General features: G+C 43.6%; 1 protein-coding gene and 1 long non-coding RNA gene across 3 annotated transcripts in view; one reads left to right on the top strand and one right to left on the bottom strand.

The window, feature by feature from the left end:
• Positions 1 to 5,245: 5,245 nt before the first annotated feature.
• ITGAV (integrin subunit alpha V) overlaps positions 5,246 to 24,817 on the bottom strand; it is an 84,266-nt gene continuing 64,694 nt past the window's right edge. For both annotated transcript variants that reach the window (XM_025460433.3, XM_025460434.3), the window contains exons 18-30: positions 24,090 to 24,227; positions 21,910 to 21,977; positions 21,107 to 21,254; positions 20,468 to 20,560; positions 19,536 to 19,615; positions 18,345 to 18,425; positions 17,720 to 17,825; positions 16,945 to 17,103; positions 16,030 to 16,140; positions 10,183 to 10,296; positions 9,971 to 10,078; positions 9,294 to 9,416; positions 5,246 to 9,003 (exon numbers count right to left, since the gene is read on the bottom strand). In XM_025460433.3, coding sequence (XP_025316218.1) covers positions 8,908 to 9,003; positions 9,294 to 9,416; positions 9,971 to 10,078; positions 10,183 to 10,296; positions 16,030 to 16,140; positions 16,945 to 17,103; positions 17,720 to 17,825; positions 18,345 to 18,425; positions 19,536 to 19,615; positions 20,468 to 20,560; positions 21,107 to 21,254; positions 21,910 to 21,977; positions 24,090 to 24,227 — 1,425 coding nt within the window. In that variant the 3' untranslated portion in view covers positions 5,246 to 8,907. The remainder of the gene's footprint in view (positions 9,004 to 9,293; positions 9,417 to 9,970; positions 10,079 to 10,182; positions 10,297 to 16,029; positions 16,141 to 16,944; positions 17,104 to 17,719; positions 17,826 to 18,344; positions 18,426 to 19,535; positions 19,616 to 20,467; positions 20,561 to 21,106; positions 21,255 to 21,909; positions 21,978 to 24,089; positions 24,228 to 24,817) is intronic.
• The window catches only part of LOC125754465 (uncharacterized), a 39,651-nt gene continuing 25,559 nt past the window's right edge, over positions 10,726 to 24,817 (top strand). The window contains exon 1 of the long non-coding RNA XR_007408791.1: positions 10,726 to 10,850. This is a non-coding gene — a long non-coding RNA (uncharacterized LOC125754465). The remainder of the gene's footprint in view (positions 10,851 to 24,817) is intronic.

Raw genomic sequence — 24,817 nt, 5'->3', positions numbered from 1 at the left:
GAGAGAGGAGCAGGGCAAGGCTGGGGGGCCCTGAGAGGCCTGAGCAGGGCGATGGGCAGCGCAGCCCCTGCCTGCCGGGAGCCTCACTCCGGCTTTGGGATCTGGCGGGTGCCTTTCAGGGTTGGGGTGTATGGAATTCACGGATGGGTGAAGAGCAGCCAAGCCCGAGGCAACGCCCGGGAGCAGTGGGACGGGGTCCCCAGCAGTGCTCTGAGTGTGGCAGTGAGCGGGGAGAGGGGGCACGGCACATGAGCAGGTGTGCTACAACCCCCTGGGGCACCAGCTACAGCAGCTACGGTCGCTCACAGAGCACTCCAAGCACCCCGAGCACCCCGAGCACCATGAGCACCACTAGCACCCTCAGCACCCCAAGCCCCACGAGCTCCACGCATACCACAAGCACCCATGAGCACCCTGAGCACCACGAGCTCCATGAGTACCACGAGCACCCTAAGCACCACCAGCACCCTCAGCACCCTGAGCACCAAGCACCCCAAGCCCCACAAGCACCCCGAGCACCACGAGCACCCCGAGCACCATGAGCACCACCAGCACCCCATGCACCCTGAGCACCACAAGCACCACAATCTCCACGAGCACCACGAGCACCCTAAGCTCCATGAGCTCCACAAGCACCCTGAGCTCCACGAGCACCCTGAGCACCCCGAGCACCACGAGCACCATGAGCTCCACGAGCACCCCGAGCTCCACGAGCACCCCAAGCACCATGAACACCACGAGTACCCTGAGCACCACCAGCACCCTCAGCACCCTGAGCACCACGAGCACCCCAAGCCCCACAAGCACCCCAAGCATCCCGGGCACCATGAGCACCACCAGCACCCCATGCACCCTGAGCACCACAAGCACCACAAGCTCCACGAGCTCCACGAGCACCCTAAGCTCCATGAGTACCACAAGCACCCTGAGCACCCGAGTACCATGAGCTCCACAAGCACCCTGAGCTCCATGAGCACCCTGAGCACCCCGAGCACCATGAGCACCATGAGCTCCACGAGCACCCAAGCACCCCAAGCTCCACGAGCACCCCAAGCACCACGAGCACCACACAGACGTGACGAGACGGGATAGCGCACCCAGTGACCCAGTGCCACAGTCGCCTGGGCTCGGGGGCTGCCAGACGCCCCGGGGAGGGGGGGGGCGTTAAACCAACGACTGCTGGTAATCAGCCGTCCCTGAAACTCTGGCTGTCTCTGCTCTGCTGCGGCCGCTCATCTGACCGAGAGCCAGCCCATCCGAGTTCGAGAACCGACGGACCGACCACTGGCGAGCATCGACCAAGGTGGTTGGTTGCTTGCCCAGTTAGGACCATCCACGTCCTGGACACAGGGACGGTTTAGGATTATTAGCCGAAGGGGATCGTGTGATTGGAGCAATTACTGAATCTGAGGTGTAGAGGCCTCGTCAGGGAACGGGCCGGCAAGTCCTCGGGTGGCCGCCCGCGCCTGGGTGACCTGCTGTGCACGGGAGAGCGGGCGCCGTCTCCACGGCATCGCGGGTGGCCCTGTGCGTGCAGGCCCGCCAGAGCCACTCCTGTGTTTCTGGGCCTAAATTGCATACATTCATTAAATAAGTATAAATTTTAAGAGAAAGAGAGAGAGAGAGAGAGAACTCGGGAGACCGGGGCTTTACGACCTGGGAAATTCTCAGCATCTCCGGGGTGAGAGGACGCCAGAGTGAAGAGGTTCCCCGTCAGGAAGTTGGCTGTGGAGGGGACACGGAGAGCCCAGAAAATTTTCTTTGAAGAGACTTAAATATGTGACTCGCAGATCCCCTCACACATCCCAAAGGAAGCCCCAGGTAGAGACGGGATGGTTGCGGCAAGGTCCGCGGGGCAGCGACCGGGGTGGCGGGTGAATCTGCCCGACACACGCGGGACGCCCGCAAGGTTCCCGCAGGTCCGTTACCAGCAGAAGCACCGTCTAAGAAGGACGGGGCACAACCTGGAAAAGCACCCCGGGCCCCCACACCGGCCGAAATAAGTCAAAAACACCCCTTAACTGCAGACATGTGCTACGTGTCATGGTGGGGGGCTGGGGGGGCGGGTAAGGAAAACTCAGAGGGTGGAACCCGGAACCCCGAGCCACAGGGAGTTGTCGCGGTCTCTGAAACCAGGTGGAGTTTCCCCAGCTGGACTCTGAAGGTGCTTGGGGCCGGTGACTTCTTTTCTTTTTTTCTTCTACTTTTTTATTCCTTTTTTTGAACCAGAACATCTAAAATTATCATACACCCTCCCCCCCCCGCCCCCCCCCCCCGGCCAAGGTGGTATGTTGGGAGCAGAGGACCCTGTTTCTTTAGTTTCAGGGTCCCCACAGAGAGCGAATCCCAGGAAGGCCTCGCTCACACCTAACTCAGACGATGATGAGATTCGGGGCATTGGCCCTGATGAGTCAAGGAGGGATTTGGGGACTTTGAGTCGATGCTGTGATGGCTTGACTTTTGGGGACTTTGGCGCGGGTTTCCTGAATTTTGTATGAGGCTGAAGTGAATCTCTGAGGGCCAGAGGGGACTGTGGTGGACCTAATGCAGCAGCCCTCCCCCCGCCTGCACACACACAGAAAGGTGTCCTTGACCTCAGCCCCTGGCTCCCGAGGTCACGTTACCCTTCACCGCAAAAGGACCTCACGGTAACGGAAGACTAATGTATCATCTAGGCCGCGATAAAATAATGGGGCTCATGCAGTGACCGAGCCCGAAGGGATCTAGGAGAGGGTGTGGAGCGGATACAGTGAAGAACTGGATTTGAGGGATTTAGGGTGAGAAGAGGAGACCATGTCTGCAGGCTGGGCCCACCACGTTCCCAGGCCTGCGGCTGAATCACGGCTGCTTGTCGTGCAGGCGCTTTCAGGCTCCCCTTGAGCGGCCAGGGCTGCCCGGTGGGAATAGGGTGAAATTAGTTACCACCGTGTCACCTCTGTCACCTGGGGATCACCCAGTACCTGTGAGCTGAGGAAAGGCTCCCGAGGTCCCTTGGTGCCAGTAATGTACCAGCACAGGTGGCAAGTGCTTGGCTTTGGTGTAAGCGGTAAAGGTTCAAGTCGAAGCCGATGCTGATGTCACCGTGAAGGAGGACATTTGCTTATTCTTTAATAACCTCTTCCCTTTCATTTCCTCACTGACGTGTCCTGAGAAACTCAAAACCATCCACCTGCCTGCCAGCTAGGCGATGATATTCCTGAATTTTGAAGGCATCTATGTCACCCGTCATCTCGAAAACAACTTCAACTGCACTGTTCAGAGATGAGAAAATTTATAAGCCACCAACCCTCCTGTCTCCCACGGGACATTTACCACAAGTACCTTCCACAAGATCAGGAACAATGTCTGTGACTCAGGCGGGACCCCGACTCTGAAGTCGGTACTAATACGTATCATTCAGCACCGTTGACGAAGAACCTTGTAGTAAGTAACGTTCTGAGCACGAAACTGGCTAAAGAGTAATCCCTCAAGATGCCATTTCCACACTCAGAAATGGCAGAGAAGAAAAAGAAAGAAATGGCAGAGAATATTGAGGTTGATTATTTTGAAATCAGTTAGTTTTTTTTTTCTTTTTTTTTAATATCATGAAGGTAAGTCACTGTGTAGAGTTTGTGTTCAAAATCTACACGCTCCTTTGCATAAACAGCCCCAATTTCCGAGTCACTTCTCGGAGCAGGGCTGGCACGGGATGGACCGGGCCGGGGTGCTGAGGGAACCTGGCCAGGGCCCCAGGCAACCGCATGGTTCCCGCTGGACCCCAGTGGTGCTCAGGGGGTCCCCTGTTGCCACGGCTGCTGCTCAGGCCCCGCAGGCCCCCCTACAAGGGCATGTCCCGGGCCAGGGGGACGGAAGTGAGCTTGGGACACTGGCCCCGGTCCCGGGGGTGGTGCAGACCCTGGCTCCAGAGGCCCTTGGGGGGGGGGGGCGAGTGTCCTGTCCAGGCTCCGCTGAGCCTCCAGAATGGCTCGGTTGCTGCATTTACAGCCCCCGGCCCCTTTCTGGTCTGCAGTCAGCCCCCCATTTCTCTCTCCTGCCTCCTTCTTTCCCGCCCAGACTGACCCATGGTTGAGGCTGTTCATCCCGTGACCCGCACCTGCTGCAGTGAATCCGGGGCCCCCGAGACTCACCGGCTCTTCCTTGTCTTCTGTGCACTTGGAACCCCCTCCCATGAGTGTGATGCCAGACTTTGCATGTTTTTGAGTCCTAAGGTTCCCACCGGAGTCCTTTACTCACTTCCAGTCTCTCCTGAAGTGCCCATCATTTTGCATCTTCCTAGAGTCGCCAACATAGTGGTCACGGTGACGTGAAGCTGCGTGTGCTACGGTGTGTGCGGGGCCCTACTGACTCCCCGTCAAGCTAGGAGTACGGTCGCCCGGTCTCCCCATGTGCGCCGACACCCACGTGCACTGTGCGTGGCCGTGGCCGCCCGTGGGAGCAAGGGGCTCCCACAGCAGGACCCGGCGTTACGGCCTGCTCTCCAGCCCGGGGCGGACACGGTGGCGGCCAGCACTTGCCCTCGGTGCGGCCTCCCCGCGGCCTCCTGGGTGACCCTCTGACCCCGGCCCGTGCCCCGGCGGCCACTAGCTGGACGCCCGCCCGGCTCCCCCACCTCCCACGGCCGGTTCCTCCGGGGCTCCTTGGAGTCTCGCTGCAGGACCAGGGTCAGAACAGGGTCGGGGAGGCGTCCCTCCGGCCCACAGGGTGGCCCCTTCCCTTCGTCGTTCCCACCGGGCGGTGGGCCCGTCACTCCAGGACACCAGGGCCCCTGGGCCCGCGCCCTCCAGCGACACCAAGCAACTCCGGGCGAGAGGGCGCTGCCCTCGTAGTAAGGCTCACATCCCCTCCAGTTTCTGCCAGCTTTGGGTGACCTCAGTGTTTCCAAAAAGGCTTTCTGTGCCCCCTTATTTTGTTCATCGCTCGCCACTGTCACCTGATAAAAGCGGCCCTGCCATTATCGGAACTGGAAACCCCTTTTAAATCTTAACAGGTCTAGGATTCTGGGATTTGTGACCGGTGTATTTTAACATTAGCTTCCTTTCGCTCTTTTTGTATTACTTTTTTTTTTTGTTTTGTTTTTTGTTTTTTTTTTTGTATTACTTTTTTTTCAAATAACTATCACTCGTATTTCAAGAACTCAGACATCCAGAGGTACCTCTTTGAGGGCATCCTCTGGGCGCATTACTGAGGGCTCGCGTGATTAAAAAGACGACGTCACGGGGGAAGATACAAGGTCCGCACACGAGAGTGGCACCATATGCTCAAGTTTATTGAACAGACACAAGCTACACAGTGGAAACGAAGCCGTACCGGTTTTCACTAACTCCAGTCAAGTCAGCAAATGACAAGTTTTAGAAGACGCGCGCTTTAGGTCTCACCCAATGTGGGTGATCATAAGAGAAGCTAAACAAAGAAAACCACTTTCTATGTTATTAGGCAGCAAGTTAATTCCATATATATATATAGCTTCCAGGCCACTTCAAGATATTTCAAAAGTGTTTCAAAACTAGTAGGTAATAGTTCATGCCCTGGAATAAAGCGTAGAACGCACCTCTTAGGGGTAAGTAACTTCATTCGTTCATCCATAGCAGAATCACTCCTTCCTACGAACCAAAATTTTAATGAATCTGTTTAGTTTAGGTTTACTACGTTAATAGCGACTCTGAAAATGCACGAGGTTTGGTTATATTGTTATATTGCACTTGAGAACAATGACAACAGAAATCAAGGACTTGACGCCTCCCCCAAGAAGTTCATTACAAATCAGAAATCGCAATGAAATACAAGCGTAGAGGCCTGGGGTGTGTTGTTCAAGCTAGCTGACCGACAAGGTAAAAGGGCTGGTCTCCAAAACACTGAGCATTAGGTTATTTATCTATTTATCTATTTATCTATTTATCTATTTATCTATTTATTTATTTATTTATTTATTTATTTTTGCCTTTTTTGAGCCTATAATCAATTTTTGAATTTCACATTTGTTGTTGACCAAACTAACCGCACATACAAACCACCCAAGGGTACAGACAGAGTGACATTAAGATCGGCGAAGGTCGTACCCGGGTTTCAAGAAGGCCTTCCTCTTCTCCGAGGTTGGCACGCGACACCGGACCGTCTATCACCTCGGAGGTCGCCTTATAAAAAGTAGCTGATCTCTTATATGCTCTACTTTTGCCACTTAACTCTCCCTCGGGGCCATCACTAACCATCACAAACCTTCCGTGGCCCTCTTAGGAAGCCGGTAGAAGGGCAGTCTCTTCTACAAATGCTTACATTTTCACTTTATATGAAGTATTGGTGAAAATTCGCTACGAAGCAGTAGTTCCAGAACACAGGTAAGACTGTGGGACGCAAGTTTTAACTGTTTTACACTTTGGAATTATGAAGACCTATATGACGATTATAATAATGATTCATTACAAGAGAAAGATAAAGGGGAAAAGAGGGAAAGAGTGTCCCTCTCTCAAGCTATCAATTCTGGAATAAATGCCTACGTGAGAAATTGACAAGAGTATCAATATTTCTTACCAATATTACATGCTTTAAATACTGTTTTTTAAGACTCATCAGGTTATTCAAATTTTACTCAAAATGCATTTTAAATCTCAATGAATCACAAACACAGTAGTATTTAAAAATGTTAAAAATGTTTGAAAATTGTAAGTTTTCATAGAACTGTTGCTTGACGTTTTTAACCAAATACGTTCACATGCTGCTTTGGGGTAAAAATAATCCCAACATTTTTTCCCAAACATTTTCCTCGAAGTGTAAGCTTCCAAATCATACTTCTACCATAGTTCCGTAGAGATACACGTTTTCATTTTTTAAAAGAAAATACTATTGCTCAAAACTACATTTCATAAAAGGGAACTTAAAACATCATGCTTCCAACACCAATATCCTTCAGTCTCCCACACACGATTATACCTTGAGCTACAGGCCACAGGAGGAACAGACCGTGCAAAAGCAAACTAACATTTCTTGTGAAGAGTGGATTTCTATCCAACATCTACTTTCAGGGATGACTACCATTCAGTGGGGAAACAGGTATAAAGTGAAAGTCGTCAACTTAGTGACTGTTTGGTGAAGATCCTAGGATAAAAATATTTTTTCTTAAAAAACTTTAGACTTACTGGTAATAAAAATAGTTATTGCATATGACTAAGATCTTTTGAGCTACTAGCAAAACCTATGCTACAAAATCTATTAATTTTGAAATTCATCTAAGCTGAATACAGGGTCTTGTCACGTTCTAACGTATATAACTCACGTTCCTCTGTTTTACAAATATATTCTAGCTTAGCCCCTTGTGTGAGGAATTCGAACACAAGACATGGCACGATAAATTTCAATTATTTTTAAATCATAGAAAAATATTCAATTATTTAAGGGAAATATTTATCCTTGCCTAATGAGGACAGCAGTTAAAAACCTATTAAACTCTCAATTTCTAAAGCACAACATGATGTAATTGCACAAAAATAGGTATAATTAATAGTCGTTCCCAGACCTTGAGGAACTGTGACTAAATCACATTATTCCTCTAGAAGAATCATCACCCTCCAGGCAGATAAAATTACAATGTGCTACCTGTGCAGCTGTTATATAAAAATTCTAAAAAAGTAATTTATGTTAATAAAACTATAAAAGTTTTAAAAGGCTCCCAATAACTTGTATTGCTTATAAAAGTCACTACTCTACGTTATTTTGGTAGCTGAGACTGGTTTTACAGATGATACCCTTGCTAAGCTAAGGTAATGTCCGTGTGAGCATCATGCTATTATTGCCGGAAGCAAACCAGCAAGCTACTTTAAGAATTTCAATTCCACGCATTTCTCATGGGGTTGGAGGTCGGGTGCAGGTTCCTGCACATTATAAAGATTCTTCATTGATCTTAACCCATTCTCAGTAAAGTTTTAGAGATAATAAGGAAGATTACATATATAGGAAGAAAATAAATTAATCTAGACTCAAAATTCTTGCTCTAAGAGCGTACGATTAATAAGCAAGTCTATCAAAGAACTACAGTCTTTTAACTTAAATGATATATATATATATATATTTTTTTTTGTATTGCAGATAGCCAGACTAATACAATGGAATTTCTGTACTTCAGAAATGATTTCCAAACGCATATGGCTTTAAGCATGATGATGAGTAGCGGAAATTAAAACTATTACACAAAAGAGGCATTTTTGATCATAGAGTTTTTAGTATAGGTTGGCTTAAAGGATTTGAAATAGAACCTAAACGTATACAAACTGAAATGTAAGGAAATGGAGTGGATTAAACAAAAATAAAAACACAATAGCATGTACCCAACTTTCATATTAAAATACTATACCTTTGCTATTACAGGAAAGAACCTGGATGGATCATGCTTTTTTTTTTTTTTTAAAGTTCTACGACACAGGTAATATTAAAATCCAAGTTCATGCAGTTATAAAGTTAGTAGCTTAAAAACTCAACTGTAGTGTAATGTGTATTAACAGTAAGCTCCTGTACAAAAGATGTGGCTCCTAAGGTCCAAATATGGATTGCCTTAAAACCACAAAAGCAACAACACACAAAATCACACAAAATCAGAAATAATCATCGTAGGAGGTCCTGTCTTATAGAAAGTGGTAACTCAGGTGCTCCTTGTCTTATGTACATTGAAGAACGACTATTGCTTAAAATTTCATTATTTAAATACCTAAAAACGCAAGTCAGTGGTGTGTATTACACGTACGTTTGAACTTAGTAATGACAAAAAAGTTGACACCCATTGCCCTTGTTGTGTGGTTAACACCAACGGGCACCGTCAGCAGTACAGTCTTGGAATTTTTATTCCTCGCAAAGGAAACTGAAACCTATGATGAAGTCGGAAACTCTGACGGGTCAGAGCGTAGCATGACTTAAAAATGACCGTTAAGTTTCTGAGTTTCCTTCGCCATTTTCATGAGGTTGAAGCTGTTCCCTTTCTTGCTCTTCCTGCGGTGGCCGGACACGTTTAAAAAAGCCCATCTGAAAAAAAATAAAATATAAAAAATAAAAAATAAAAAAGCCCATCTGTCAGTCGAAGAAAAACCAACATTACTGAAGCAGATTACAAGCACCGAGGGCCTGTCCGACCACCGGGGGAACGTCAGTGCACCGTGTGCAACTCTTCTCCTTCAGATACGTGATGCTCATCACGCACTATTAAAACCGCGCCCTCCCCTCCTTCCCTTCTTTTCTGTTCCTCCTCCCTTCCCGTCCTCCCTCGCCCTCTTCCTCGGCTTCGCCTTCCCCTGCCTCCCAAGCCCGCCACTTACCCTGTGCATCACAAACACCAGGACAGCCAGCAACAGCAATCCCGCCAGCACCGCTAAAATGATCACCCACACGGGCACGGGCATGGGTGCGGGCTGGATGCCCCAGGTGACGTTAGTGGTAACCTGGTGGGGGGAAGTTCTGAGTTTTAAAAGCAGGTCGCTGACTTACCCGGCAAATGTCTGAATGCCCATTACATTTTGTTTTAACGGTATTCACGTTTTCTTTTCTTACATGTGGTCATTTGTGACGATACACTTGGTACCGACAGCATGCAGCTGCCCAACGGCAGGTGAACGTCAAGGTACCTCTGAGGTGATTTTTAGATAATCAAATCCAACTGCGATGTGTCTGTCCCATTTTTTAATCCTCAAATTATAGATCTTTAAAATCTTTAGCCTTCACCTATTATAGCTCATTTCCAACTTTCTAAACTTTGCGAAGAAAAATTCCCCAAGCTCCCTCCCCTGGAATCTCTTCCATAGGGATGCTAAAGCAAAGGTCTACCTTTCCTAATTGTAGGGCGAGGGAGTAAAATGATATTAAACTAGGTTATAGGCCTGGTAGGTACTAAATTATCAAAATAGTTAAGGTGTCATTATTTAAAGTAAATTTTTAAAAAATATCTACGGCATGGTACTGGGTGTATTTATTCCATTTCCCCAAATCGGTGACTTACTAATGTGGAGTTGAAGATATCCTCAATTGGAAGGTTCTTATAAGGAAATTCAATGACATTGAAAGAAGCAGATGACTTCAGAGAATATGAATGGTTCTGGTTTTCTTTCTGTATGGAAATAACAGTAAAACGATTTCCTAGATGTGAGGCCTTTTTCATGTCTTGGAGAAAATGGATAGACTGGCAAATGCTCTGTCCGTCTACCTACTTACGTTCATAAAGGTCTCCGTCCACAGCAGGGACTTCACATACAAGATGGCACTCTTTCCTCGGTCCAGCCGTCCAACCTGGCAGACGATCTTCAGGCACTCAGCAATGCCACAACCCTGCCGAAACAAGTTTTTTGCTTATAAGAAAAGATCTATCATCTCCTGAACGCAGGAAAATTAGGCATTTTAGTTGTTTTATGGGAAGGCTGAAGAGCTGATAGAGGTCCCTTTGCCTTCTAAGAATAATGAATAGGCTAACCATGGAATCTATGAACGCTTTCTGTGAAAAGCGGTTGCTTTTAGGGGCGTCTGGGTGGCTTAGTTGGTTAGGGCGCCTGATTCTTGATCTCAGGGTTGTGAGGTCAAGCCCCATGTTGGGCTCCAGGCTGGGCAAGGAGCCTACTTAAAAAAATAAAGTCAAAATAAAGGGGTTGGTTTTAACGTGATTTGTTAGATAAGGATAAGATCTATAATATTAAAAGATGTTATTTTTGTGGCCAGAAGTCAATTCTCTTGGAACATTCTAGGATTCTGGAAGTCAACATTCTTCTAGAGGTTGACATTCTCAGGTAAACCCAGAGCACGATGCTACAGTAGGACCGAAAAATCAGATCACAATATACCTGCGAAAAGGAAGAAGAACCAGGATGAATCTTGAATAGCCAATCCAGGTCAGACCTATAGAAATCAAGGGGCATGCTGATGGTCTTTGCTACACTCTGTGTTTTTATCAGTAACTTGAAGGCAGGCGGGTAAAGATAGGAGATAATAGCCACCTTGTATGTGTTGGTCAAACCGTATTAAACATGTCAGTGCTATCTAGTAAGTGGCACTTCCAGTCAATGACAAGGAATAGCCAAGCTTTCTTGACCTAAGGAAGGGCGTCTGTGAACAGCCTGTGACGGAGATCATACTTAATGGTGAAAGGACAAAAGCTTTCCCCTAAGATCAGAAACAAGACAACAGTGCCCACTCATCACGCTATTTTTTTTTTTTAAGATTTTATTTATTTACTCATGAGAGACGGAGAGAGAGAGAGACAGAGAGAGAGAGAGAGGCAGAGACACAAGCAGAGGGAGAAGCAGGCTCCATGCAGGGAGCCCAACGTGGGACTCAATCCTGGGACCCCAGGATCACGCCCTGGGCCGAAGACAGGAGCTAAACTGCTGAGCCACCCAGGCTGCCCCACTCATCACACTTTAATTCAGATTGTTTAGAAGGTTCTAGGGAGTACAATTAAGCAAGGAAAAAGATAAATAAATAAAAAGTATCCCAGTTTGAAAGGAAGAACTAAAACTGTCTGTATTCACAGATGACAGGCTCTTATATACAGAAAACACTAAAGAATCCACAAGAATACTAGTAGAGCTAATAAGTACAGAAAAGGTACAGAATACAAGATTGATATATAAATAACTTGTGATTATTTAAATACATTTAAAGTTATACATATTATATTTAAAGCTATATATATTACACATTTATATATATATAAAGTTACATATATTATTTTATACCAGTAATGAAGATTCTGATAATGAAATTAAGAAAACAATTCTATTTAAAAGAGCATCCCAAGTAAATACATAGAAGTAATTTAAAAAAAAAAAGAAGTAATTTAAACAAGAAAGTGCAAGACCTGCATACACTTAAAAGTACAAAATATTTTTGAACAAAATCAAAGAAGACCTAAATAAATAGAAAGATATCTCATGTTCAAGAACTGAAAGACTTAATGTTTAGACAATACTCCTAAATTGTTACAGATCCAACAAAACTGCTACCAAAATTCCAACTACCTTTTCTGTAGAAATGATCAAGCTGACCCTAAAATTCGTATGGAATTGCAAAGAACCTCAAACACCTAAGATAATCTTGAAAAGGAAGAAAATATTGGAGGACTCCCACTTCTCAATTTAAAGACTTACTGCCAAGCTATAATAAAACAATTTGGTACTGGAACAAGGATACATGTATAGATCAATAGAAGAGTCAAAAGTATAAAATTTAGGAAACCAAAAAACTTAGGTGTAAATTTTCAGGATCTCAGGTTCGGCAATGGTTTCTTAACTGTGACAGCAAAAGTAGAAGCAACAAAAGAAAAAAAAAGACTTGACAATCTGAACTTCTTCAAGTTTGACAACTTTTTACTATCAAGAAAGTGAAAAGACAACTTACAGAATGAGAGAAAATATGTGCAATAACAGCTCTGAAAAGGGAAGTATCCAGAATATATAAGGAACTCCTTAGGAATTAACGACAAAGGCAAACAACCCAATTTAAAAATGGGGCCCTTGGGTGGCCCAGTTGGTTGAGTGACTGACTCTTGGTTTCAGCTCAGGTCATGATCTCAGGGTCATGGCATCAAACCCCCAGGTGGGCCGAGTGCTCAGTGTGCAGTCTGCTTAGGATTCTTTCCCTCTCTTTCTCCCTTTCCCACTTCTCCCTGCTTTCTCTTTCTCAAATAAATAAATAACATTTAAATAAACCAACAAAAAATAGGGCAGACCCAGTGGCTCAGCGGTTTAGTGCCGCCTTCAGCCCAGGGTGTGATCCTGGAGACCTGGGATTGAGTCCCATGTCAGGATCCCTGCATGGAGCCTGCTTCTCCCTCCCTCTCTCTCTCTCTCTCTGTATCTCTAGTAAATAAATAAAAAAATCTTTAAAATAAAATAAAATAAAACTGGGCAGAGAATTTGAAGAGACATTTCTCAAAAGAAGCTATAACTCAGAAGATGCTCAACACCATTAGTTGAAAATACAAGTAAAGTTACGATGAGGCAGCACTTCACACTGACAAGGATGACCATAAAACAAAGAGAATTTTCTTTAAGGCGATAGCAAGTGACGGCGAACCTGGAAGAACTGAAAGACTCATCCAGGGCTGGCTGAGAATGTCGAAGGATGCAAACACTTTGGAAAAGTTTGGCAGTTCCTCAAAAGTTAAACAGAGTTCCCATATGACCCGGCAATTGCACTCCTAGGTTTGTTCCCAAGAGAACTGAAAACATGTCCACATAAAAACATGTACCTGAAGAGTCCCAGCGGCACTATTCAAAATAAACAGAAAGTAGAAACGATCTAAATGTTTGACAACCAATAAATAGGCAAACAAAATATCACATATCCATAGAATGGAATATTATTCAGCCATAAAAATGACTGAAGTACTACGACGTGCTATGACACGGTGATGCTGAAAAATCACCGCACAGAGTCAAAGAAGCCAAACACGAAAGCCATGCACGTATTGTATAACTTCATTACATGAAGTGTCCAGGACAGACAAATCCTTAGAGACAGAAAGCAGACTGGTGGTGGCCAGGGACTGGAGGCAGGGAAGGATGGGCAGCAACTGCATAACGGGTACAGTATTTCTTTTTAAAATAATATAAAAAATAGATAAAATAAAATAAAATAAAATAAAATTAAATTAAAATAAATAAATAAATAAAATAAAATAATAAAATAAAATAAAATAAATAAAAAAATAAAATAAAATAAAATAAATAAAAGAAAAGAAATAAAATAAAATAAAATAAATAAAATAACAAAATAAAATAAATAAAATAAATAAATAAATAAATAAAATAAAATAATAAAATAAAATAAAATAAATTAAAAAATAAAATAAAATAAAATAAAATAAATAATAAAATAAAATAAAATAAAATAAATAAAAAATAAAATAAAATAAATAAAATAAAATAAAATAAAATAAAATAAAATAAAATAAAATAAAATAAAAGTTTTGGAATCAGAATGGTGGTGGTTGCACAATGTTGTGAATATACTAAAAATCACTCAATCACACACTTTAAAATGGTGAATTTTATATTATGTAAAAGTTTTATCTCAATTGTTCTTTAAATGTAGGTTCTGTAGGAGGATAGAGAAGAGGGTCAAAAGGGGGGCGAGGGCTAAAAGTAACTTCAATTTCACACGGGTGGGTTAGGGGAAGTCCTGTCATAATCTGCCATTTAAGGACACTGGCAGGAGATGGGGACATAAGCCACAGGGATATCCGGACAAACAGCATTTCACCTAAAGAGCACATTCCAGGCAGACAGACAGTTTTTGAGGCCTAGATGTAGAAGCACGTTTGGGAATGTCCATTCAATGAAAAGTAAGGTGGGCAAAACACGAGGAGCAGGGTAAGGAGAGGAAATGCAGCCAGTAAGCTGTAAGGGCCTAGATGCTGTAGGGCTTCGAGGCTTTGCATGCTCTGGTTTCCTGTGATGTAGACGGGAAGGCCCTGGAGCAACATGACCCGTTCTCTATCTGAAAGGATTACCGTGGCTCCTATGTGCCAAATAAACCAGTGGGCACAAAGGCAGGTATGGAACAAGCGAGAGAGGAAGGTGGCCTGGGTGAGGCTGTAGCAGTGCTACAGCTGCTGAGAAGGGGCCAGATTCAGGATGTTCTGAAAGTGGAAATCGACAGAATTTGCTAATATAGAGGACGTGAAGTTTAAGGGAGAAAGAGGAGTCCAGCACAGTTACCAGGTTTGGGACAGAGAATGGGACTGGTTATTCGCTAAACTGGGGAACACTGCAGAAGGAGCAGGGCTGGGAAAACTCAGGGGTACCTTCTTGGGATTAAGGTTAAGACTCCTATTAAATATTTAAGAGGAGTTCCAGGAGGCAGCTGGATAATGGAGTCCAGAGCTCAATGCATAGGATCAGGTTGGAAATATAAATCAAAGCCATCTCCACAGAGGGAGTATTTACAGCCCGGAGAGTGGAAAATGTCCTCTAGTGCAGCAGCGTCTGATTACAGCTTCCTACAAGGATACGACTCACGAGTACGGAGCTAGCTCTGCTGCCCCAGGTAGCAGCCACCAGCCCCGGGTGGCTCCTGAACACTTGAATGTGTCCGGTGTCTCTAGTATTGGACAGCACAGATCCGGTGAAGGACTGTTCGTGGAGCAGCTAAGAAACCTGAGATGTGAGCCCGGCAACACTCTACAGAATTAAAGGTCTGCGAATGGAGATTAAGAAGTAGCCGGTCGTTGGAGGTGAAAAACCAAGAGAATAGTGTCTTTAAGAAAGAGAATGAGGGGTGTTCCACAGAGGAGGATGTGCTTAATCGTGCCTGACGTCCCTGGGGGTTGAGGTGGATGGAAACTAAGAAGCCCTATGGAATCTGGTGACGGGAATGTAACTGGTATTTGCTAATGAGCATAAACACAACGCCGGATTCTCCACCAGCTGTTGGGTTGCAGATCTGTTAAATTTCAAAAACTTATTTTTTTTTTAAAGATTTTATTTATTTATCTGTAAGAGACACACAGAGAGAGGTAGAGACACAGGCAGAAGGAAAAGCAGGCTCCATGCAGGGAGCCCCGATGTGGGACTCGATCCCGGGACTCCAGGATCACGCCCTGGGCCAAAGGCGGGCGCCCAACTGCTGAGCCACCCGGGCATCCCAAATTTCAAAAACTTAAATGATAAGCCGCTTGATAAAACTATAGTCCTTACACAGGCTGCCTCAACCAAGGTTGATCACAATGCTGATTATTCTTGTAATATATTTTTGTAGTGGCCTCCTGGGTTTATCTTGCAAGAGTGCACCAAGGCCTCCAGGATTAGGATGAGGTCAGTTAGAGTCCAGCCGGAGAATGAGTGGGAACATAAATATTTTTATCAGCAATCTATAAAGACCATTTGAAGAAAATCTGGTGTTAATTTGACTAAGAGCAAGGAAAGTAAGAGGAGTGAAAAATAGTGTAAAAATATATGTAGCTCTCCCAGGCACAGCTGTTGTTATTTTTGAAATGTTCTCTGGCATCGGTTCTATAATCACATATTTTTAAATGTTGAAAGTGCTTGTTGTCGAGGTGGCGCTTACCAAAGTGTGAACGTCTCCTTCACGGAGGGTGAGATCCCGCTTGGTGATGACATGGTTCCGGTCACCTTGCCCAGCAACGGTGTCATTCTTTTCGGTTTGCGAATTTGAGATCTGGGGAACCGAGAAACGGGTGGGGAACGGTGACGGAAAACATCCTGCCTTGGCATTTTGGCATCGACTGCTATCTCTGATTAACACAGGGTGACTGAAAGCGTGTTGTGACAAATTCACCACTTAATTCATGGTGGAAAGTAAGCACAGAGAATAAAGATTCGAGTCCTTAATATGTGGAAAAGGGTCACGTCTGCCTAGCCATGACTTTCTCCCTCGCACAGCCAGAGAGGAATCTGATAAAACACAGGGAAACAGCCTGAAATCTCGCGGTGCACAGCTGTGACGAGTGTCAGTCAGGACTATACACTTTTTGTTCTGTTTTCTTAACTTTCCTTACTCCACATTGGGCAATAGCTTCTTATCCAAATACATGCGCTAGGATGGAGAGGACTTAGGTCCAAAAGTACAAAATTCCACAAAATGACATTTTTCTACGTCGCGGAAGTCAAAAGAGCCAGGTTAAGTAAAATGTTAGATCTTTAACCCGGGACAAAAATTTCAACAACCAAACACGCCTGACACAACGTCGTAGGTGGATAAGCCACAATGCAACAGAACCAACGTCAAACCGGGTCACCCCATAAATACATGCTTCAGTAGGACTTTGCGGGGTGAAGAATTAATCCTCAGTCGTCATACAAACAAACGATTTAATCCTTAGTGTAGTGGGTTAGGAAGTAAAATAATTTCGTAGAGTGGATTTGTATCTTAATTGTTTTAACTTCATGCATTTCTCTCATAGATTTAGAAAGAAAAGAAAGAAATATCATCATAATAAAGAGTTGCTGTGGAGCACCTCACCTTAATTCTCAAAGGGTTGATCTCCATATCCGAAGTGCAGTTCATTGGCCCATCAATATCATATTGAAGGATGTATAACAAAGTGTTATTGTTATATTTGTAAGGCCACTGAAGATTTAGCATTGCCTTGCTGAATGAACTTGGGCCGTTGTTTCTCAGCTAGGGGGGAAAAGAAAATGTAAATACTCTGAGCAAAAATCTATTCCATAATCCTCCTCCTACATCAACGTTAGGAATCACCAGCAAGGGGATGTGAGTAACGGCAGTTTCCATAGTTACTCTGACATTACAACATGATCATTACTAGGCAAAGGAGCTCAAACTCAACATCTGTCTCTAGTGTAGGGCCATACATGTGTCAGGATGAAAATGTGAACAGGAGGGAAATATGAAAAGTTTTCAGTGAAAGATGGCAGAGGCAGAAAATTGGGAAGATCTGCTACAGGCACGTTCCATTTTCAGTCAGAACTGCAAAATGTCCCTAGGAAAATACTCAACGATGGCCTATTGCTTTTATGCAAGTAGAACTCAGTGGTTTTAAGGCAACAATTCGTATAAAGTGCATTCTTTAACCACTTGAAGCTACTCGTCAAAAAAAAAAAAAAAAAAAAGGAACTTTTGAATAGGGAAAAAATTCAAAGACATCTCTGATACGTCTTGAAACTATGCAGAGTTTTCATAATCATTGATCAGACTTGTTTTTTTATAAGTCGCCTTGCTGTTCTCCCCTTTAGAGGCTCTCTACCATGCATCGGTTAAGCTAACAACTGCAAACCTCATAGATGTGCTGAACAACTGGCCCAACATCTTCTTCAGTCTCAGGGTTCTCCTTATGCTCCCAGTTTGGAATTGGAAGAAAGATATGATCAGGACTGGAGACTCTAAACAATGACCAAAGAAAATCGACCATGAATACCAAAATGATATGGTCAGTTCATTTTCAAAAGTACCTGTAACTAAATAAATAAAATCAAAACTATTAAAATACATATATATATATATATATATATATATATATAATTTAAAAGAAAAAGAAAAAGCCACCTGTATACATGAACAGGCACATACACCTACACGCAAACTACTCTTTATTGAATCTCATGCCACAGTGAAGGGGTAAATGAATTTGCATAAGAAATCAACACACTTATTTTGTGCCTGCCGTTGCCACGTCTGGTTCATTTCCAGAGGGTTACCAAGTAAAGATCTGGGGGCTCTGGAATGCAGCTACGAGCTTCTTTCCACAGAAGCTATAGCCCTAGCAAAACTACCGTGAAACTCGAAGGGATACTCCCCAAAAACAAGTGACTGGGCCTAGTAGCTGCTTTTAAAAAGTAATTGCATTTTAAAGCAGTTTAAAACTCCCAAGAATGAGACACTCAAGTCATAATCATACTGACCCTCTTATCTCAACAGCAGCTAAGACAGCGAGGTCAACTTTGTAAGACACAACTGGGCTTACTTTGTCAAAGAGATTGGAGCTGAAAAAGAGAAATACATATTTAGGCCTGAACGGAGCATGCTCATCCTCATCATCAAAGACATACAGAGGCAAGTGCAGAGAAACTAAAAATGAACGAATTAAAAGCGACAAAGGAAAAACTTTCTGAAATAACTTTCATTAGCACTTCATTCCAAGAAGATGACCAAATTTTACTTCTTTACTTTTGTTTTACAAGCATGAAACTAACAAATTTTTCTTATGATAGAAATGCTGATTCTAAAAACAGTATAATGAAAAACATATTTTCTACAAGGATATTCATCACAGTTTGAAAAAAAAAATTAGAGGCAGGGGCGCCTGGGTGGGTCGGTGGCTTAAGCGTCCGACTCGATTTCACCTCAGGTCATGATCTCATGGTCACGAGGTCAAGCCCCACGTTGGGCTCTGTGCTGAGCACGTTGTCTGCTTGACAGTCTCTCTCTCTTCCTCTCTCTCTGACCCCCTCCTGCTCATCTGCTTGCTTCCTCTCTCAAAATAAAGTCTTAAAAAAAAAAATTAGGGGCAACTTAAATGTCCACCGATAAGGAAATGGTTAAACATACAGAGATGTGTTCAGGTAAAAAAAGAATTTTATTCTGTAAAAGAAATTGATAATAATAAACAACAAAATGTTCACAAGAGTATGGGTAATTATTACTTTCTGTATGTTTCTAGATTTTCCATATTTTAAGCATTTACTTCGTTAATATTTATACAGAACAATGAATGTTGTTTTATTTTAAAAAATGGTATAATCATGGGGCAGCCCGAGTGGCTCAGCGGTTTGGCACCACCTTCAGCCCAGGGCGTGGTCCTGGAGACCCGGGATCGAGTCCCACGTCAGGCTCCCTGCATGGAGCCTGCTTCTCCCTCTGCCTCTCTCTCTACCTGTGTCTTTCATGAATAAATAAATATTTTTAAAAATAAATAAATAAATAAATAAATAAATAAATAAATAAATAAATAAAAAATAAAAAATGGTATGATCAAATACCAAAATTTTAGCCTATTCTCTTCCATAACATTCAGATTATATTACATTGTATGTTTATGAACAAACAGTATTTCCTCAATAGTTACTACAAGCCAAGAAAAGTCGTTTTCAAACCTTTGGATTTGTAAGTCGAATTTCACGGAAGTATCCATCTCTGATTGCTGGTGCACACTGAAACGAAGCCCAGCTAGGAGCTGCAGGGGGAGGAAGAAATAGTGATGTTCATTAAAACAATGTCCAATCAGTGAAATCTAAATTCCATGTTCAAATTAAAAAAAAAAAAAAATTTGTTCCAAAATCGGGTTTTTTTGAGTTTGTAATAAAACTGAAAGCACTCCAACAAAGAATTAAATCTGATCTTCTATTGCATCTCTTTAAGATACGTGGGCCAATCCATAAAGGGGCCCTATTTAACAATTATTAACAGATTGTAATTTTATCTCCCCATAATAACACCCCATATTAATTTTATTTAAAAAATGCCAAAGTAAATATTTTTTGATTTAGTGAAAAGTACAGCAATTCTGCAGACTGATTTGGTGACAGGAACTTAACAACTTAATGGAGCAGGAAGGAATAAGTGATTGGGTTTAAAGAGCGAGAGAACCTGACTACACAAGGCAGGAGAGGAAGGGCTACCACCCGAACGAACCTCTCCACGCCCATCACAACTCTTCCGACCACAACCATCCCAACTCCAGCAGGGGAGAACTGTTCTTAAAGGAAATCACTGAACTAACAGAGTAAGAGAAGGCAGGGCTTCTGGAGGTCATTTAGGAAACAGGATCCTTGTCCTTAGTTTAACCCGTGTTCCCAACCCCTTTGGCAAGTTGAAGACCGTGTAACGGCACAAGCCATCGCTGGATCATCTTAGTCAAAACCAAACAAACTCTGCGAATCATCACATTCTAAACCAAAACCAACTTAACAAAGACATGTTCTGAAGTATTTATAAAGATAATTTCTCTGGACAAACCTATAGAAAAATATGCGGTTTTTTTTTTCTTTAAAAGAAAAATAAAATCCATTTAGTTTAAATGTCTTACTTGAGTTCCAGCCTTCATTGGGTTTCCAAGGTCACATACTACCTGGCGGGTTTGGTTTTCCGTCTTAAATGCGCAGGAAAGTCTCGCTAAGGCCTTTGATAGACAAAAAAAAAAAAAAAAAAAAAAGACAAAAACAAACAAAAGATTGAAAGGAAAATAAATTAATGACAAAAAAAAAAAAAAAGAAGAAGCCACACACTATAAAATTCCTAGATAATATAATGCAACTTTATAGTTCAGTTTCTTGTTTTATAACTTCATCCATCTATTAGGGCAAATAGGGGGCAGGTCTGAGAGAAGCCTGAACTGTGTACAGGGCCACATAGGAGGATATTTCTGAGAGATTCCTAGGGGATTTAGATAAATAACCTTATTACTCCTAACAAATTATTTGATGGAGAGGCACAGGGACTTTATCTATCTGACCTCGTTTCAGGCACTTAGCTGGCAATTCTAAAAATGTCCTCTCAATGCATTATGCAAAGTATTAGGCTTGAGAGGAATTAAGCAAGACAGCCACTGCGGCCCAGCTTTCAGCCTTGAGGAGACCAGCGGGCCAGCGGACTCATTAGGGCTGACTCATTAACGTTAACGAGACCCCTGAGTGCATTTCGATTTTTAAAGAGGCAGCCTGCTTACTTCGCTATTGCGGACGACCCCGATGAAATCAGCCTGCGGGGGGATGGACACGATGAGCTCAGCTTCGTAGGCACCTTCTCCTTGATTCTGGGCCTTGACGATCAGGGTCAGAGGATTGTCGTCCCCGATGTAGATCTTCTTTTGATCACTACGAGTGAACACGAATCGACACAATGAAAGAGGGCTGCGCGGGGAGGGCCCGGTTGTTCAAAGAAACAAGAGAAATGCACAGGCAGCACTGACATGTTCAAGATATTTTAAGACCATTTCGCAGCTCAACAGAAAACTGGAAACAGCACGCTGGGTGCAAATCCAACGCTCCTCTCGGTAACAGAAAGCTCTCACGCCACTAATAGAGCAGCCCCAGTCATAGGATGACTCAAGTGATTTTGTATCTCTTGGCAGGTGCTGATTAATTCTCTCATTTTTTTTTTTTCCTAAAAGCTGAACTAATCCCTGCCATGATTCTCACAATGGTCATGGAGATTTATAAATCATAAAATACTAATCGGATTCCTGTAGTTCACGAGGTATCTACAATGAAATAGGCCTTTAAGAGGATACGACGTTTACTATGCTAACATTACTCACCCCGCATGGAAATGGATCTGTCCACCCAGGCAACGAGTGAAAACAGCATTTATTTTTCTAAAGTCCAACACTGATAGTTTTACTACTACAGACGTCATGAATCATCCTCCAATAGAACTAGTTCACATTAAAATATACTATTGCTTCGCATAGAAGAGTGTGTTCCTCCATTTAAATCTGTTGGAGTGTTTACTGCTTGGAGTAAGGCTTACCTATCTACGGAAACCTCCAATTTGGGTTTGCAGATGTTGTCCTCACCGCAGTCTAGCAGAATATGGGCCTAAAAAAGAAGAGCATTTGTTTGCATCCCTGAATATAAAAAGTATCATGGCTGCTTTAAAAAAATTTTATTTTAAAGAAAGTGCGAGCACGTGTGGGGTCATGGGGGGGGTGGGGAGGGAGGGACAAAATCCTCCAGCAGACTCCCCACTAGGCACAGAGCCCAACGCAGGGCTCCATCCCAGGACCCTGCACCCTGCGATCATGACCTGAACCAAAATCGGGAGTCGGACGCTCAACTAACTGAACCACCCAGGAGCCCCATGGCTGCTTACTTTTGAACAGGCCAGTGCAGCTAGTCAAGAATGGATAAAGAAGACGTGGTTTATGTATACAATGGAATATTCCTCAGCCATTAGAAACGACAAATACCCACCACGTGCTTCTACGTGGATGGACCTGGAGGGTATGATGCTGAGTGAAGTAAGTCAATCGGAGAAGGACAAACATTATATGGTCTCATTCATTTGGGGAATATAAAAAATAGTGAAAGGGAATAAAGGGGAAAGGAGAAAAAATAAGTGGGAAATATCAGAGAGGGAGACAGAGCATTAGAGACTCCTAACTCTGGGAAACGAACTAGGGATGGGGGAAGGGGAGGTGGGTGGGAGGATGGGGTGACTGGGTGATGGGCACCGAGGGGGGCACTTGATGGGATGAGCACTGGGTGTTATTCTATATGTTGGCAAATTGAACACCAATAAAAAATTAATTTATTAAAAAAAAGAATGTAAAAGAAGAAAAACATTCATAGGCTATAATGCAATTAGTTGGAACCTTTTAGTTCTATCTCAAATTAAGGCGTCATGATTTTAGAATGAAGTGCCCTATAGACGGGAAACAAAGTTAAGAAATGAGGGTTTAAAAGAAAAAAGAAGAGAAGTGAGGAGTCAGCCTGAACCTGCTGCTGCTAAGTTGTGTGATCTTGGGCAAAACAAATTTCCCTTTTAGAATTTCCTGTTACATACGATGCCTCTGCCAACATCATGGAAATAAAGCTGCAGAGCGTAAAAGAATAAGGAGCAACGGGTACCCAGCAGCAATTGTGCAGGAGGACCAAAGGGAATGGAAACTGGGCGTGAGCCCGGCATATGCAAGGCCATGAGGAAGGCGATGAAGGAAAAGGGACGAGAAGCACTGCAGTCAACCACCCCAGGGCAGGGGAAATAGGCAAAAACCGGAATTTTCTCCCTTTAGATCTGGAGGCTGGGGCAGCATGGAAAACCCAAAAGAGAAATAGTGGGAAGTAGCAGAAGATGTTGGGCGGAATGTTAGAGAAAGAATCTAAAAATTTTCTAAAGAAGAAAGAAAAACGGATGCCTGGGGAGCTCAGCAGTTGAGCATCTCCTTTTGGCTCAGGTCATGACCCCAGGGTCCCGGGATCGAGTCCCACGTCGGGCTCCCTGCATGGAGCCTGCTTCTCCCTCTGCCCGGGTCTCTGCCTCTCTCTCTGGGTCTCTCGTGAATAAATAAATAAAATCTTTATTTAAAAAAAAAGAAGAAAGAAAAAAAAAAAGATGAGGCCATTCTTGGTTTGTCTATTGTTAATATTCAAAAAGCTTCAAGGCCAGGGGCAGACAACAAGAGAGAACATGATTTAAAGGGGGAAAATAAAGAAAGGTTTAATTTACTCTTCCAAATCACACGGTATATGCAGCTACACTGAGTAAAATTACAGGATACAGATCTTAAATGTCAATTTAATTAGAATGAAATGACGACATACACGAATTGGTTAAATGACACAGATTCAGCAGCTGCGTATGTGCACGCATACAGCGTTCTCTACAATTAAAATGTAAATCAGAGAAAACATAGATATAAAGCTTGTTCATCAAAATACTAAAATACTAGGTAAACACACTGGCACTTTGTTCTCCTTCAACTATGTCACTGTTTCATGTGTGTGAAATTCGACTCTCTCTTCCTCTGCATGTAACTGAGCGGCTTCAAATAACTCTGCCGCGAAAATTCGGATTCCCTCCCCGCGGGCGTCTTTGACCGGAAACCCAACATTGTAAAAGCAATCCCTGATGATACGTAAAAAGATGAACCGTAAGACTTTCAAAAATTAAAACATAAAAGCAGCGGTAAGTGGGAGGTAGCAGAGTACCTGTCGACTGACGTTGGCCGGAGTGAACTGGTTAAGAATGGGCTGCAAGCCTGTCGCATCCGCAGCCGTTCTGTAATCCAACCGGTACTCCATAAAAACAGTAATCGGGGTGAGTTTGTCTCTGAATTCAGATTCATCCTAAGAAACAGAGAAGCTTCCCATCAACGAGGACCTCAATCTATGACGTCAAACCACCCAGAGGAATCTGTGAGCGCACCACACAAAGCCAGCCGCGTTCGGGCCTGGTCCAATTCTACCGGAACCCTGAAAGGCTGCACTTACGTAAGAGCAAGAAGAGCATCCGGAAACGCTGGTTTCTCGGGGAGAACCCTTAACCCATTTTGGTTTATGATAAAATACTTGATTCATACAAAAGTACACAAGGCACGTCAATAAGACGGGCACGCCGCGCTCAAAATAACTAGAACATTCCCCATGATGCTTAAGCTCCCCGTGTTCCCTTCTCGTCTCTTGCCCTGGCCTTCCTTCTCCGGTGACCACCGTCCTAAATTTTAAGTACATCAGTGTCTTGTTTGTTTTCGGTAGTTTTACTACATCATATATTTTTCCTTAATTTATTTTTCAGTTTGCTCTTCCTTTTCCGTGTCCTTCAGAGTGAGGTCATATGTATGCTTCTGGGATTTGCTTTCTGGTCAACACTCTTGTTAAGATCCGTCCGCGATGTTGCAAGCAACTGATGTTTTTACTGTGGAGAAATATTTCATTAT

This window comes from Canis lupus, chromosome 36 (assembly GCF_003254725.2).
Source record: "Canis lupus dingo isolate Sandy chromosome 36, ASM325472v2, whole genome shotgun sequence".
NCBI classification, from domain to species: Eukaryota; Metazoa; Chordata; class Mammalia; order Carnivora; family Canidae; genus Canis; species Canis lupus.
Note: the sequence above shows the minus strand (reverse complement) of the source record. Positions and strands in the feature narration are given on the sequence as shown.